At 42.6% G+C, this 13,367-nt stretch overlaps 2 protein-coding genes across 2 annotated transcripts in view; one reads left to right on the forward strand and one right to left on the reverse strand.

Moving 5' to 3' along the window:
- LOC135095906 (gastrula zinc finger protein XlCGF8.2DB-like) overlaps positions 1 to 3,327 on the forward strand; it is a 3,556-nt gene extending 229 nt beyond the window's left edge. The window contains exon 1 of the mRNA XM_063997052.1: positions 1 to 3,327. This exon is cut by the window's left edge and continues 229 nt beyond it. Within this exon, the coding sequence (XP_063853122.1) occupies positions 1 to 857 (857 nt within the window). The 3' untranslated portion in view covers positions 858 to 3,327.
- The window catches only part of LOC135095867 (zinc finger protein 554-like), a 101,177-nt gene that overhangs the window by 37,270 nt on the left and 50,540 nt on the right, over positions 1 to 13,367 (reverse strand). The gene's annotated exons all lie outside the window — the stretch shown is intronic.

Here is a 13,367-nt window from a genome sequence, read left to right on the forward strand (position 1 = left end):
AGCAGCAGCAGCAGCAGCAGCAGCAGCCAGCCTCAGGTGTGGGGAGGCACAGGTATGGTGGCAAGAATCACCTGGAGGCAGGCAGCTCTGTCCACAGAGGAGAGAGCAAGTTTGAGTGCCAGCAGTGTGACAAAACTTTTGTATCCAGACAAGGCCTTGACTACCACACCCTGACACACAGTGGTGTTAAAAATTATGAGTGTGGTGAGTGTAGCAAGAAATTTACAAGTAAGTCTAACCTCAACACACACACCCTGACACACAGTGGTGTTAGAAATTATGAGTGTGGTGAGTGTAGCAAGAAATTTACAAGTAAGTCTAACCTCAACACACACACCCTGACACACAGTGGTGTTAGAAATTATGAGTGTGATGAGTGTGGGAAGAAATTTACCCACAAGTATTCCCTCACCTCACACACCCTGACACACAGTGGTGTTAGAAATTATGAGTGTGGTGAGTGTGGGAAGAAATTTACCCACAAGTCTCACCTCACCTCACACACCCTGACACACAGTGGTGTTAGAAATTATGAGTGTGGTGAGTGTGGGAAGAAATTTACCCACAAGTCTTCCCTCACCAGACACATCCTGACACACAGTGGTGTTAGAAATTATGAGTGTGATGAGTGTGGGAAGAAATTTACCCACAAGGGTAACCTCACCAGACACACCCTGACACACAGTGGTGTTAGAAATTATGAGTGTGATGAGTGTGGGAAGAAATTTACCACCATTTCTCGTCTCAATGAACACGCCTTCAGACACACTGGGGTGAGGGAGTTCGAGTGTGATGTTTGTGGCAAGTGTTTCAAGACAAAGGGTGAGATTGCCCAGCACGTGAAGATCCACTTCTGAGGTGGTGGTGTGTGGACACATGGGGCCACACCTGTACCTGTGGTGGTGGTGGTGGTGGTGGTGGCCGTTCCTGTGAGGGAGTCATGGCCCCAGAAGTTTTGTGTGGTGGTGGTGGTGGTGGTGGTGTGGGGGAGTCATGGCCCCAGCAGTTTTGTGTGGTGGTGGTGGTGTGGGGGAGTCATGGCCCCAGCAGTTTTGTGTGGTGGTGGTGGTGGTGGTGTGGGGGAGTCATGGCCCCAGCATTTGTTTTGTTGGCAGTGCAGGTGTGACTTTCAATAAATGTGTGTGTGCAGTAAACCTTTGTTTGTGTATTCACCAGGTGTAGTATACAGGGCCTCAGCTACAGGAATATATTGTAGTGAGGCAGCCCCTCTCTCTCTCCTTGCCTCAAGTGTTTGTGTATTCACCAGGTGTAGTATACAGGGCCTCAGCTACAGGAATATATTGTAGTGAGGCAGCCCCTCTCTCTCCTTGCCTCAAGTGTTTGTGTATTCACCAGGTGTAGTATACAGGGCCTCAGCTACAGGAATATATTGTAGTGAGGCAGCCCCTCTCTCTCCTTGCCTCAAGTGTTTGTGTATTCACCAGGTGTAGTATACAGGGCCTCAGCTACAGGAATATATTGTAGTGAGGCAGCCCCTCTCTCTCCTTGCCTCAAGTGTTTGTGTATTCACCAGGTGTAGTATACAGGGCCTCAGCTACAGGAATATATTGTAGTGAGGCAGCCCCTCTCTCTCCTTGCCTCAAGTGTTTGTGTATTCACCAGGTGTAGTATACAGGGCCTCAGCTACAGGAATATATTGTAGTGAGGCAGCCCCTCTCTCTCCTTGCCTCAAGTGTTTGTGTTTCCGTTTCTTTTTGTCTCCCTTCACATGTTAGGTTATGTTAAGTCTGGCACCATCTTTGCCTCTCTCTCTCTCTCTCTCTCTCTCTCTCTCTCTCTCTCTCTCTCTCTCTCTCTCTCTCTCTCTCTCTCTCTCTCTCTCTCTCTCTCTCTCTCTCTCTCTCTCTCTCTCTCTCTCCAGGTGATGGAGCACACAAGTGTAGCAGCTAACAGTTTCTGTGTAATTGTCGTGGTGGTGACTTTCCTCCTCATGTTCTTGTCCTGGAAGGGAAAGGTTGCCCTCGTGTTCCTCACCATCCTGTTGTGTCACCAACCGTGTTGTCTGTGTGCTTGTTTGGTGATGACTGGCCCTGTATCACTGCGCCCTCATATCTGCTCCTTCACTGCTGCCAGCTGTGCCCGTGGTCATGATGACGGTGGTGATGGTGATGATGATGGCGAGCGAGACATTCAAAGGAGGGCGTGCACGTGCATGGTGGTGAGCAGGTGATGATTGGAGAGGCACAGAACGTTCAGGATGGAGGAGGAGGAGGAGCAGGAGTCTTTGTGTATAGGAAGGAGAGGAATGTAAGAGGAGAAAAGATAGATGTAGGCAGCTCTGTCATGAGAGAAGGCGGCAGAGTGCACAGGCCACCCTGGAATGTCGTGAAAGGCTTGCGGTGGTCGTGGTGTGCGTGAAGGGGGAGGGTGAGAGGGCAGGCAGAGACAACACCAAGAGTTAACCAGTGTTCTCGTTCATTCTTCCCTTTCTCAGGTAAACTGTGGAACTCCCTGCCTGCTTCTGCATTTCCTCCTTCGAATGGCTTCAAGTCTTTCAACGAGGGGGAGGCTCAAGACATCGTTTTATCTATTTTCATTTTTCTCATTTCATTTGGCTCCTCTACAGGAACTGGCATTAAGTTGGCTTTTTTATTCAATTTTTTTGTTGTCCTTTTCCAACAGCCCTCTTACATTAAAAGAAAATAACTAAATAATAATAAGAAAAGCCAGTGTCACGGGGTGGCAAAACCACGCTACCTGGAGACAATGTGCATGGCGTGCCAGGTGTACCAATGGAAGGAGTATTGAGGCAGTGAAGGAGTCCCTGGAGACAATGTGCATGGCGTGCCAGCTGTAGCAATGGAAGGAGTATTGAGGCAGTGAAGGAGTCCCTGGAGACAATGTGCATGGCGTGCCAGCTGTACCTGTTACTGTGTGTAAAGCGTATGTACCTCATGTGATTATTCCTCGGCATATATAAGTGAAATGTTCAATAGTTTTCTATTTGCATGAAAACGTGTAATATGTGTGAGTATCAGTATTTAATGCTATATTAAGCACCGAAGCCGATGCTCACTTGTTGGTAGTGTGGGGTTAACCTGCTAGTCGCCTTCGGGCATCACTCACGGCCAAGTCGCGCTCAGACAAAGACGGGCAGGATGGTGACCGAGGTAAATACTTTAATTTTGTAGTAAAAACTGATTGTCATAGTGCTAAGTCAATTGCATGTATTGTTAATGAATATTGTAATATGTTGAAAGTGTTTAATATCAGTGTATAATGTTATTTTGTAAGAAATTGAGACCGAGAACTTGTTCGCAGTTCTTACGGTCATGCCTACCTCATCAATAAACGTCAGAGAGAGAACTGCCTTTCCTCGACCCTACGATGATGGGTGTGATCAGTAAAACAGATCACCTGAGAGCCAATTGATGCCCAGCCGGTGCGGCTACAGTAAGAACTCGACCTACAAGCAAGAAATTGGCTCCATGTGAAACCGTAGCAAGAGTGAGTCACAGGACGAGGGGACGCTGACGTAAGCCTATAGGTTGACCTCTGAGGCCCCGGGGTCAGCTCTACCCTTGACGACAACCACTCCCTTCTACCCACTGTGCCTCGCCACCATTTTGTAGAACCCATGGTCACAGGCAAGAAAGTATAATAGTATGTATGTGCACTGAATTGAGTAGCCTAAGTGAAAATTACCCACAATTAGCTAGTATTAAGAGTGGTAATTTTAAATTGCTCTTTCAGTGTCTCAGTATTGACACAATTAAGTTGTTAGATATGTCTGATACTGAGGAAATTAATGCCGTAGATGGCCTTAGGGAAGGTGAGGGTGAGCAAGTGGACAGGGATCAAACTTGTATTGAAGAAGTTAGTGTCAGGGAGCGAGTGCCAACCGATAAAGGAAGAGAATATCAAGTCAGTGTAACCAAAGGAAGAGCAGAGTCCTGTAAGCGTAAATGGAGCAGTGTTACCAGCAAAATTAAGAAAGGATTAAAAATTGTAATTAGCCCCTTTGAATTAGAGCCCATGTCAAGTGAAGTAATAGAGGCATTTCAGCAGTATTATGTGGAATACACAAAGCTGGTGGAACTAGAGCCAGAAAGGTCAGAGGAGCTAAATGAAGAGCTGGAACACAATCAACAAGTTCACCATGAAATATTAGAAAGTATAGAATGTAAAAGAAAGGAGTTAAAGAATGACAGAGGATCAATTTGTTCCAGCAAACGGTCTAGACATTCTAGAGTCTCATCTACTTCATCACGTTCATCAGCAGCACAAAGAAAGCAAGAAGTAGCAGCAAAGGTAGCCAGACTTAGAAAGGAAATGGAATATCATGATAGTTTAGCAGAGGCAGAAGTTATGTTAGCTAAGACAAAAGCAGAGGCAGAAGCAATGTTCTCAAAGAAAAAGAAAGAGAGAGATTTAGCAGTTGCTAGTGCTGAACTTAATGCTCTTAGCTTAGTTGAAGAAGTAAAAATGCTTCCAGGTAATGATGAAAGTGTAGAGAAGCAAAGTTATCTTCAACAATACATAGAGTCACAAAATGAAATGAAAGCACAAGCAATTGCAAATCAACAAAGTGACAATGCCATGCCTCACAAATATGTTACATTCCATGACCCACAGAAACCTTCTTCTTGCAATAGAGATAATGAATTGATGACAAATGAAGTAGATGGACAAATATTTAGTGAACCTCAGGTAATAAATCTCAACCCTACAGCTCAAAGTCTTGTACCAAGCTCTCGTAGACACACTCATAATGTCAACATGCCTAATAATGTGAATAATGTGAGACAGAATCATCAATCCTTTTCCCATCCTGGGGGAACCTTTGCAATCAACATACCTGATCCCAAGTGGAGCCTCCCTCCAATAGAGCCTAACACTTTTGATGGAGAACCCATGGAATTTCCAAGTTGGTTGAAAAACTTTGAAACTTATGTAGAGTCTAAAACTTCTGTTGGTAAAGAGAGACTTGCCTACTTAGAGAGGTATACAACTGGTGAGGCAAAGAATGCCATTAAAATGTTAATGCACTTTAACTCTGATGCTGACTATGTGCAAGCAAAGAAAATTCTTAGTGATAGATTTGGAAACAAAAGCATCATAGCTGATGCTTACACAAATAAGTTAATGAATTGGCTACCAATCTCTCCGCATAATGGTCCAGCATTAACAGCATTCTCAGATTTTTTGAAGTGCTGCTTAGCTGCAATGAAACACACTTCTTATTTGTCATTTCTGAATGATCCTAGAGAGCAGAGAAAGGTGCTAGCAAAACTCCCTGAACATGTTGTTCATGACTGGAGAAAGCAAGCGATGATATATCTTGATACTAACAGTAATAACACTTCTAGTAGCAATGAAGAGCACCACCCACCCTTTGAAATGTTATGTGAATTTGTCCAGAACGAAGCAAAAGGAGCAAGCAATCCATTTCTTTCCTGGAATTCAGTAAGTAGGGAAGTAAATGACTGGATCAAAACTCAAACATGGGCAACCAATTGGAAACCAAGGGAATCAAACATCATGACAAAGAATAGAGGGAGTAGAACTTTCATGGCTAAATCAATTGAGGAAAAACCAATGTGGTCATTCCAAAGTAAAGTAAATGTACAAGCCAACAAACAGTATCCCAAGGACCAGGAAAGGAAAGGACGATTCTGTCACTACTGTACAAAGGATCATGATTTAGATGATTGCAAGGAATTTGCCAAACTTGATGGTAATACTAGGTACAAATTTGCTAAAGAAAAACGGTTATGTACAGGGTGTCTAAAAATGGGTCACAAAGGAAAGGATTGTAGAAGAAGGAAAGTTTGTAAAGTATGTCAGAGATACCATCCCACAGCTCTTCACAATGATGACATGACAAGAACTGAGAGCCAAAAGGTGCCAGCACAAGCAACTCAGCCTAAAGATGATAAACCCACAGTAGTAGCCAATAAGGTCAAAGTTACAGAATCAGTGACACATGACATGCACACCATGATAGTTCCTGTATGGTTACATCATGTTAGTAACGAAGAGAATAAATTTTTAGTGTATGCCCTGCTGGATGAGCAGTCTGATGCTTCATTCATCAAGGAAAGCACTCTGAATAAATTGGGAGTTAGTGGACCATCAGTGTCACTCAATATCCACACAATAAGTGGAAAACAAATCACTGATTCTATCAAAATTCATGGACTTAAAGTAAGAGGTTATAATGAAGAAGCAGAAATATCAGTCCCTTCAGCATATTCAACAGAAAACATTTCAGCTGGACGGAGTCAGATACCAAGGCCTGAGACTGCTTGTGACTGGCCCCACTTAAAGGCAATCTCTGACAAACTAATGAAATATGACCCAAACATTGACATAGGACTTCTCATTGGTCTTGATTGTGCAGAAGCCATTATGGCAGAAGAGCAAATAGCAGGTGATAGTAAGAAGCATCCCTATGCTCGTAGGACAGAGCTAGGTTGGGGGATCATTGGTAAAATCTCACCACATTCAAGTCCATTGGAGGATACAGTGGTAGTCTACAGAACAGTGACACAAGAAGTAGAAATCAATGAAGAAAAGAGGGTTAATTTCTTAGTGGTTCCTACTAAAACCAAAGAGATGATTAATCCTTCTCAAGTGAGAGATATGTTTGAACTTGACTTCAGTGATAGAAAGTCAGCTGACACTCCATTATCATATGAAGATAAAAGGTTTATGAGTAAGATGAAAGAAGGAGTACATCAGCTGAAGGATGGCCATTATGAGTTGCCCCTTCCTCTTAAAGATGATAAGGTCAAGCTTCCAAACAACAAACTATTAGCAGAGCAGAGACTCAAGAAGTTAAGAGCTAAACTTGAGAAGGATAATCAACACAAAGGTGATTACAAAGTGTTCATGGATGATATGATTACAAAGGGTTATGCAGAGGTTGTACCGACAAAGGATTTAGTTAGGAATGATGGTAAGGTCTGGTACATTCCACATCATGGAGTCTATCATCCAAGAAAGCCAAAGAAGTTGAGAGTTGTATTTGACTGTAGTGCAAACTACAGGAACCAGTCATTAAACAGTCACCTGTTACAAGGCCCAGACCTTACCAACAAACTTATTGGAGTATTGTGTAGGTTTAGGCAAGAAAGCATTGCACTTGTATGTGATATAGAAGCAATGTACCATCAAGTGAAAGTCAACCCAGAACACAGAGACATGTTAAGATTCCTTTGGTGGGAAAATGGTGACCTTAATAATAAGATAGCTGAATACAGGATGACAGCTCACCTGTTTGGAGCTACTTCATCTCCAAGTGTAGCGAACTTTGCTCTTAAGAAAGCTGCAGATGACTACGGGTGTGGATCTGATGCAGCCAAGTTTGTAAGAAACAACTTTTATGTTGATGATGGTTTGAAGTCAGTAGCTACAATGGATGAAGCTGTCACTCTTATTCAGCAGAGCAAAGAATTATGTTACAAGGGAGGTTTTAACCTTCATAAGTTCTTGTCAAACAACAAAGATGTATTAGCTGCAATTTCTCCTCATGAGAGAGCAGATGGAATTAAAAGTTTGGATTTTAGTAAGAATGAAGACACACTGCCTATAGAAAGAACTTTGGGAGTTGAGTGGTGCATAGAATCTGACACATTTCAATTTAGAATAAAGCTGAAAGACAAGCCACTCACCAGGAGAGGTATTCTGTCAACAGTGAGCTCTATATATGATCCATTAGGTCTAGTGTCACCTCTCATACTGACTGGAAAGCAAATTTTACAAGAATTATGTAAGAATGCAGTTGATTGGGATGATGAGGTGCCAGATTATGTCAAACCTAAATGGATAAAATGGAAGGATGAGCTGCACAAACTAGATCAGTTAAAGGTACCTAGATGCTACAAACCTGATGACTTTGGGGAAGTAGAAAAGGTTGAACTCCATCACTTTTCAGATGCCTGTCAAGAGGGATATGGCCAGTGCTCATATATTAGATTAATTAGCAAGACTGGCCAAATTCATTGTGCATTAGTAATGGCAAAGTCACGTGTCACACCTCTAAAAACCATAACAATTCCCAGACTAGAACTAGCAGCAGCAGTGGTGTCAGTTAGAATCCATAAACTCTTGAAGGGAGAACTTGAGTATAATAATGTGGAAGAAGTATTTTGGACAGACAGCAAAGTAGTCCTTGGTTACATTGCAAATGAAGCAAAGAGATTCCATGTATATGTTGCAAATAGAGTAGAAACAATAAGAGATCACACTTCACCAGATCAGTGGAAATTTGTAGAGACACAGTATAACCCAGCAGATCATGCATCTAGAGGCATGACAGCAGATGAATTGTGTAATAGCAAGATCTGGTGGAATGGCCCAGAATTCCTTTGGCAACATAGCAAAATGGATAGCCATTCCCAGTACAAGGTCATAAATGAGAATGATCCAGAAGTGAAGAAAGTTGTATGCCATGCTGTAGGTACACAACAGCCCACAGATATACTAGAAAGACTTGAGTATTTTTCAGATTGGTTTAAAGCAAAGAGGGCAGTTGCTGTATGCCTCAAGCTTCTGAACAGCTTCAGAGGAAAAGGTGATGGCACTACTAAAGTAAAGGGAAACACATATAAGCCAGTAAATGTAGCAGAAGTGTCAGAAGCTGAAAATGTAATTATAAAACAACTGCAAGCAAAGGCATTCCAGAAGGAAATAAATGTACTGAAATCATCTGCTAACCATAATTCTTTAATTAAAGGAGACAATGGCAAGGGAACAAAAGTGATAGACAAGACCAGTTCCCTCTATAAGTTAGATCCCTTCATTGACAAAAATGGTATCATGAGAGTAGGAGGAAGATTGAGGCTTTCTAATTTGACAGATGAATCCAAACATCCAGTCATCCTCCCCAAAACATCTCACATAACCCAGCTGATAATATGCCACCATCACAAAAGGACAAATCATCAAGGCAGGGGCATAACTTTAAATGAAATCAGGTCATGTGGATACTGGATAGTAGGAGGATCATCCCTAGTATCAAGGCACATTTCAAAGTGCATTATCTGTCGTAAAGTTAGAAGTACAACACAGGGACAGAAGATGGCAGACCTGCCTATTGACAGACTAGAACCATCACCTCCTTTTACATACTCAGCAGTAGATTTCTTTGGCCCTTTCTATGTCAAAGAGGGGCGTAAAGAGCTTAAAAGATATGGAGTGCTCTTTACTTGCATGGCATGTAGAGCTGTGCACATAGAGACAGCCAACAGCATGGATACAAGTTCCTTCCTAAGTGCATACCGTCGCTTTGTAGGACGAAGAGGGCCCGTAAGACAGTTGAGATGTGACCAAGGAACTAACCTTGTAGGAGCCAAATCAGAGTATGAGAAATGCTTAAAAGAATTAAATAACAATAAAGTCAGACAAGAACTCGTGAAAGATCAGTGTGACTGGATTGTTTTTAACATGAATGTACCCAATTCCAGTCACATGGGAGGTGTTTGGGAGAGGCAGATACGCACAGTGAGAAATGTACTCTCTGTGTTGCTTGATCAGCATGGTACTCAGTTAGATGACCAAGATCTGAGAACCTTCCTAGTTGAAGCAGAAAATATAGTTAATGGTCGTCCCCTAACTGTGGACCATCTTAACTCCCCAGAAAGTCTTACACCGTTGACACCCAGTAATTTGTTAACTATGAAAACAAAGGTAGTACTGCCTCCTCCAAGCATTTTCATTAAGAAGGACCTGTACTGCATAAAGAGATGGCGCAGAGCACAATACCTGGCCAACCAGTTCTGGTCCAGGTGGAAAAAGGAGTATGTGCAATTCCTACAGCTTAGAAATAAGTGGACAACACCAAAGAGGAATCTCAGTGTAAATGACATAGTTATCATCAAAGATCAGAATTTAGCAAGGAACCAGTGGAAACTGGGAAGAGTAACAGAAGTATCTCCTGATCATGATGGTCTAGTAAGAAAGGTTAAGGTCCTGGTTTCAGACTGTAATCTCGACAACCAGGGAAGACACATAAAGGCAAACAGGACCATCATAGAGAGGCCAATACATAGTCTAGTATTGCTGTTAGAAGGTAATGCATAATAATAGACCGGAGCATCCCCGCCAAGGAGCCAGTGTAACAAAACATATTATGTGCTAATCCTAGTTTTAAGGTACATACTAATCTTAATTTAAGGTAAATTGTTACACAATTTAGGGGAGCCATGTTACTGTGTGTAAAGCGTATGTACCTCATGTGATTATTCCTCGGCATATATAAGTGAAATGTTCAATAGTTTTCTATTTGCATGAAAACGTGTAATATGTGTGAGTATCAGTATTTAATGCTATATTAAGCACCGAAGCCGATGCTCACTTGTTGGTAGTGTGGGGTTAACCTGCTAGTCGCCTTCGGGCATCACTCACGGCCAAGTCGCGCTCAGACAAAGACGGGCAGGATGGTGACCGAGGTAAATACTTTAATTTTGTGGTAAAAACTGATTGTCATAGTGCTAAGTCAATTGCATGTATTGTTAATGAATATTGTAATAGTTTTAAGGTACATACTAATCTTAATTTAAGGTAAATTGTTACACAATTTAGGGGAGCCATGTTACTGTGTGTAAAGCGTATGTACCTCATGTGATTATTCCTCGGCATATATAAGTTAAATGTTCAATAGTTTTCTATTTGCATGAAAACGTGTAATATGTGTGAGTATCAGTATTTAATGCTATATTAAGCACCGAAGCCGATGCTCACTTGTTGGTAGTGTGGGGTTAACCTGCTAGTCGCCTTCGGGCATCACTCACGGCCAAGTCGCGCTCAGACAAAGACGGGCAGGATGGTGACCGAGGTAAATACTTTAATTTTGTGGTAAAAACTGATTGTCATAGTGCTAAGTCAATTGCATGTATTGTTAATGAATATTGTAATATGTTGAAAGTGTTTAATATCAGTGTATAATGTTATTTTGTAAGAAATTGAGACCGAGAACTTGTTCGCAGTTCTTACGGTCATGCCTACCTCATCAATAAACGTCAGAGAGAGAACTGCCTTTCCTCGACCCTACGATGATGGGTGTGATCAGTAAAACAGATCACCTGAGAGCCAATTGATGCCCAGCCGGTGCGGCTACAGTACCAATGGAAGGAGTATTGAGGCAGTGAAGGAGTCCCTGGAGAGAATGTGCATGGTGTGCCAGGTGTACCAATGGAAGGAGTATTGAGGCAGTGAAGGAGTCCCTGGAGACAATGTGCATGGCGTGCCAGGTGTACCAATGGAAGGAGTATTGAGGCAGTGAAGGAGTCCCTAGAGACAATGTGCATGGCGTGCCAGGTGTACCAATGGAAGGAGTATTGAGGCAGTGAAGGAGTCCCTGGAGACAATGTGCATGGTGTGCCAGCTGTAGCAATGGAAGGAGTATTGAGGCAGTGAAGGAGTCCCTGGAGACAATGTGCATGGTGTGCCAGCTGTAGCAATGGAAGGAGTATTGAGGCAGTGAAGGAGTCCCTGGAGACAATGTGCATGGCGTGCCAGCTGTAGCAATGGAAGGAGTATTGAGGCAGTGAAGGAGTCCCTGGAGACAATGTGCATGGCGTGCCAGCTGTACCAATGGAAGGATTTCAACTGGGAAGAAATTGCAAAAAAAAAAAAAAATATATATATATATATATATATATATATATATATATATATATATATATATATATATATATATATATATATATATATATATATATATATATATTTTTTTTTTTTCATTGAAGGGTTTTCCTGAAGGGTTGGACGTCTATGAAAAGACGTGGAAAAGTGCAGGGTGGTATCATCAGCGTAGGAGTGGATAGGACAAGAAGTTTGGTTTAGAAGATCATTAATGAATAATAAGAAGAGAGTGGGTGACAGGACAGAACCCTGAGGAACACCACTGTTAATAGATTTAGGAGAAGAACAGTGACCGTCTACCACAGCAGCAATAGAACGGTCAGAAAGGAAACTTGAGATGAAGTTACAGAGAGAAGGATAGAAACCGTAGGAGGGTAGTTTGGAAATCAAAGCTTTGTGCCAGACTCTATCAAAGTTTTTTGAGATGTCCAAGGCAACAGCAAAAGTTTCACCAAAGTCTCGAAAAGAGGATGTCCAAGACTCAGTAAGGAAAGCCAGAAGATCACCAGTAGAGCGGCCTTGACGGAACCCATACTGGCGATCAGATAGAAGGTTGTGAAGTGATAGATGTTTAAGAATCTTCCTGTTGAGGATAGATTCAAAAACTTTAGATAAACAGGAAATTAAAGCAATAGGACGGTAGTTTGAGGGATTAGAGCGGTCACCCTTTTTAGGAACAGGTTGAATGTAGGCAAACTTCCAGGAAGCAGGAAAGGTAGATGTTGACAGACAGAGCTGAAAGAGTTTGACTGGGCAAGGTGCAAGCACGGAGGCACAGTTTCGGAGAACAATTGGAGGGACCCCATCAGGTCCATAAGCCTTCCGAGGGTTTAGGCCAGCGAGGGCATGGAAAACATCATTGTGAAGAATTTTAATATGTGGCATGAAGTAGTCAGAGGGTGGAGGAGAGGGAGGAACAAGCCCAGAATCATCCAAGGTAGAGTTTTTGGCAAAGGTTTGAGCAAAGAGTTCAGCTTTAGAAATAGATGTGATAGCAGTGGTGCCATCTGGTTGAAGTAGAGGAGGGAAAGAAGAAGAAGCAAAGTTATTGGAGATATTTTTGGCTAGATGCCAGAAATCACGAGGGGAATTAGATCTTGAAAGGTTTTGACATTTTCTGTTAATGAAGGAGTTTTTGGCTAGTTGGAGAACAGACTTGGCATGGTTCCGGGCAGAAATATAAAGTACATGAGATTCTGGTGATGGAAGGCTTAAGTACCTTTTGTGGGCCACCTCTCTTTCATGTATAGTACGAGAACAAGCTGTGTTAAATCAAGGTTTAGAAGGTTTAGGACGAGAAAAAGAGTGAGGAATGTACGCCTCCATGCCAGACACTATCACCTCTGTTATGCGCTCAGCACACAAAGACGGGTCTCTGACACGGAAGCAGTAGTCATTCCAAGGAAAATCAGCAAAATACCTCCTCAGGTCCCCCCAACTAGCAGAGGCAAAACGCCAGAGGCACCTTCGCTTAGGGGGATCCTGAGGAGGGATTGGAGTGATAGGACAAGATAAAGATATGAGATTGTGATCGGAGGAGCCCAATGGAGAAGAAAGAGTGACAGCATAAGCAGAAGGATTAGAGGTCAGGAAAAGGTCAAGAATGTTGGGCGTATCTCCAAGACGGTCAGGAATACGAGTAGGGTGTTGCACCAATTGCTCTAGGTCATGGAGGATAGCAAAGTTGTAGGCTAGTTCACCAGGATGGTCAGTGAAGGGAGAGGAAAGCCAAAGCTGGTGGTGAACATTGAAGTCTC

This window comes from Scylla paramamosain, unplaced genomic scaffold, assembly GCF_035594125.1.
Source record: "Scylla paramamosain isolate STU-SP2022 unplaced genomic scaffold, ASM3559412v1 Contig2, whole genome shotgun sequence".
Lineage (NCBI taxonomy): Eukaryota > Metazoa > Arthropoda > Malacostraca > Decapoda > Portunidae > Scylla > Scylla paramamosain.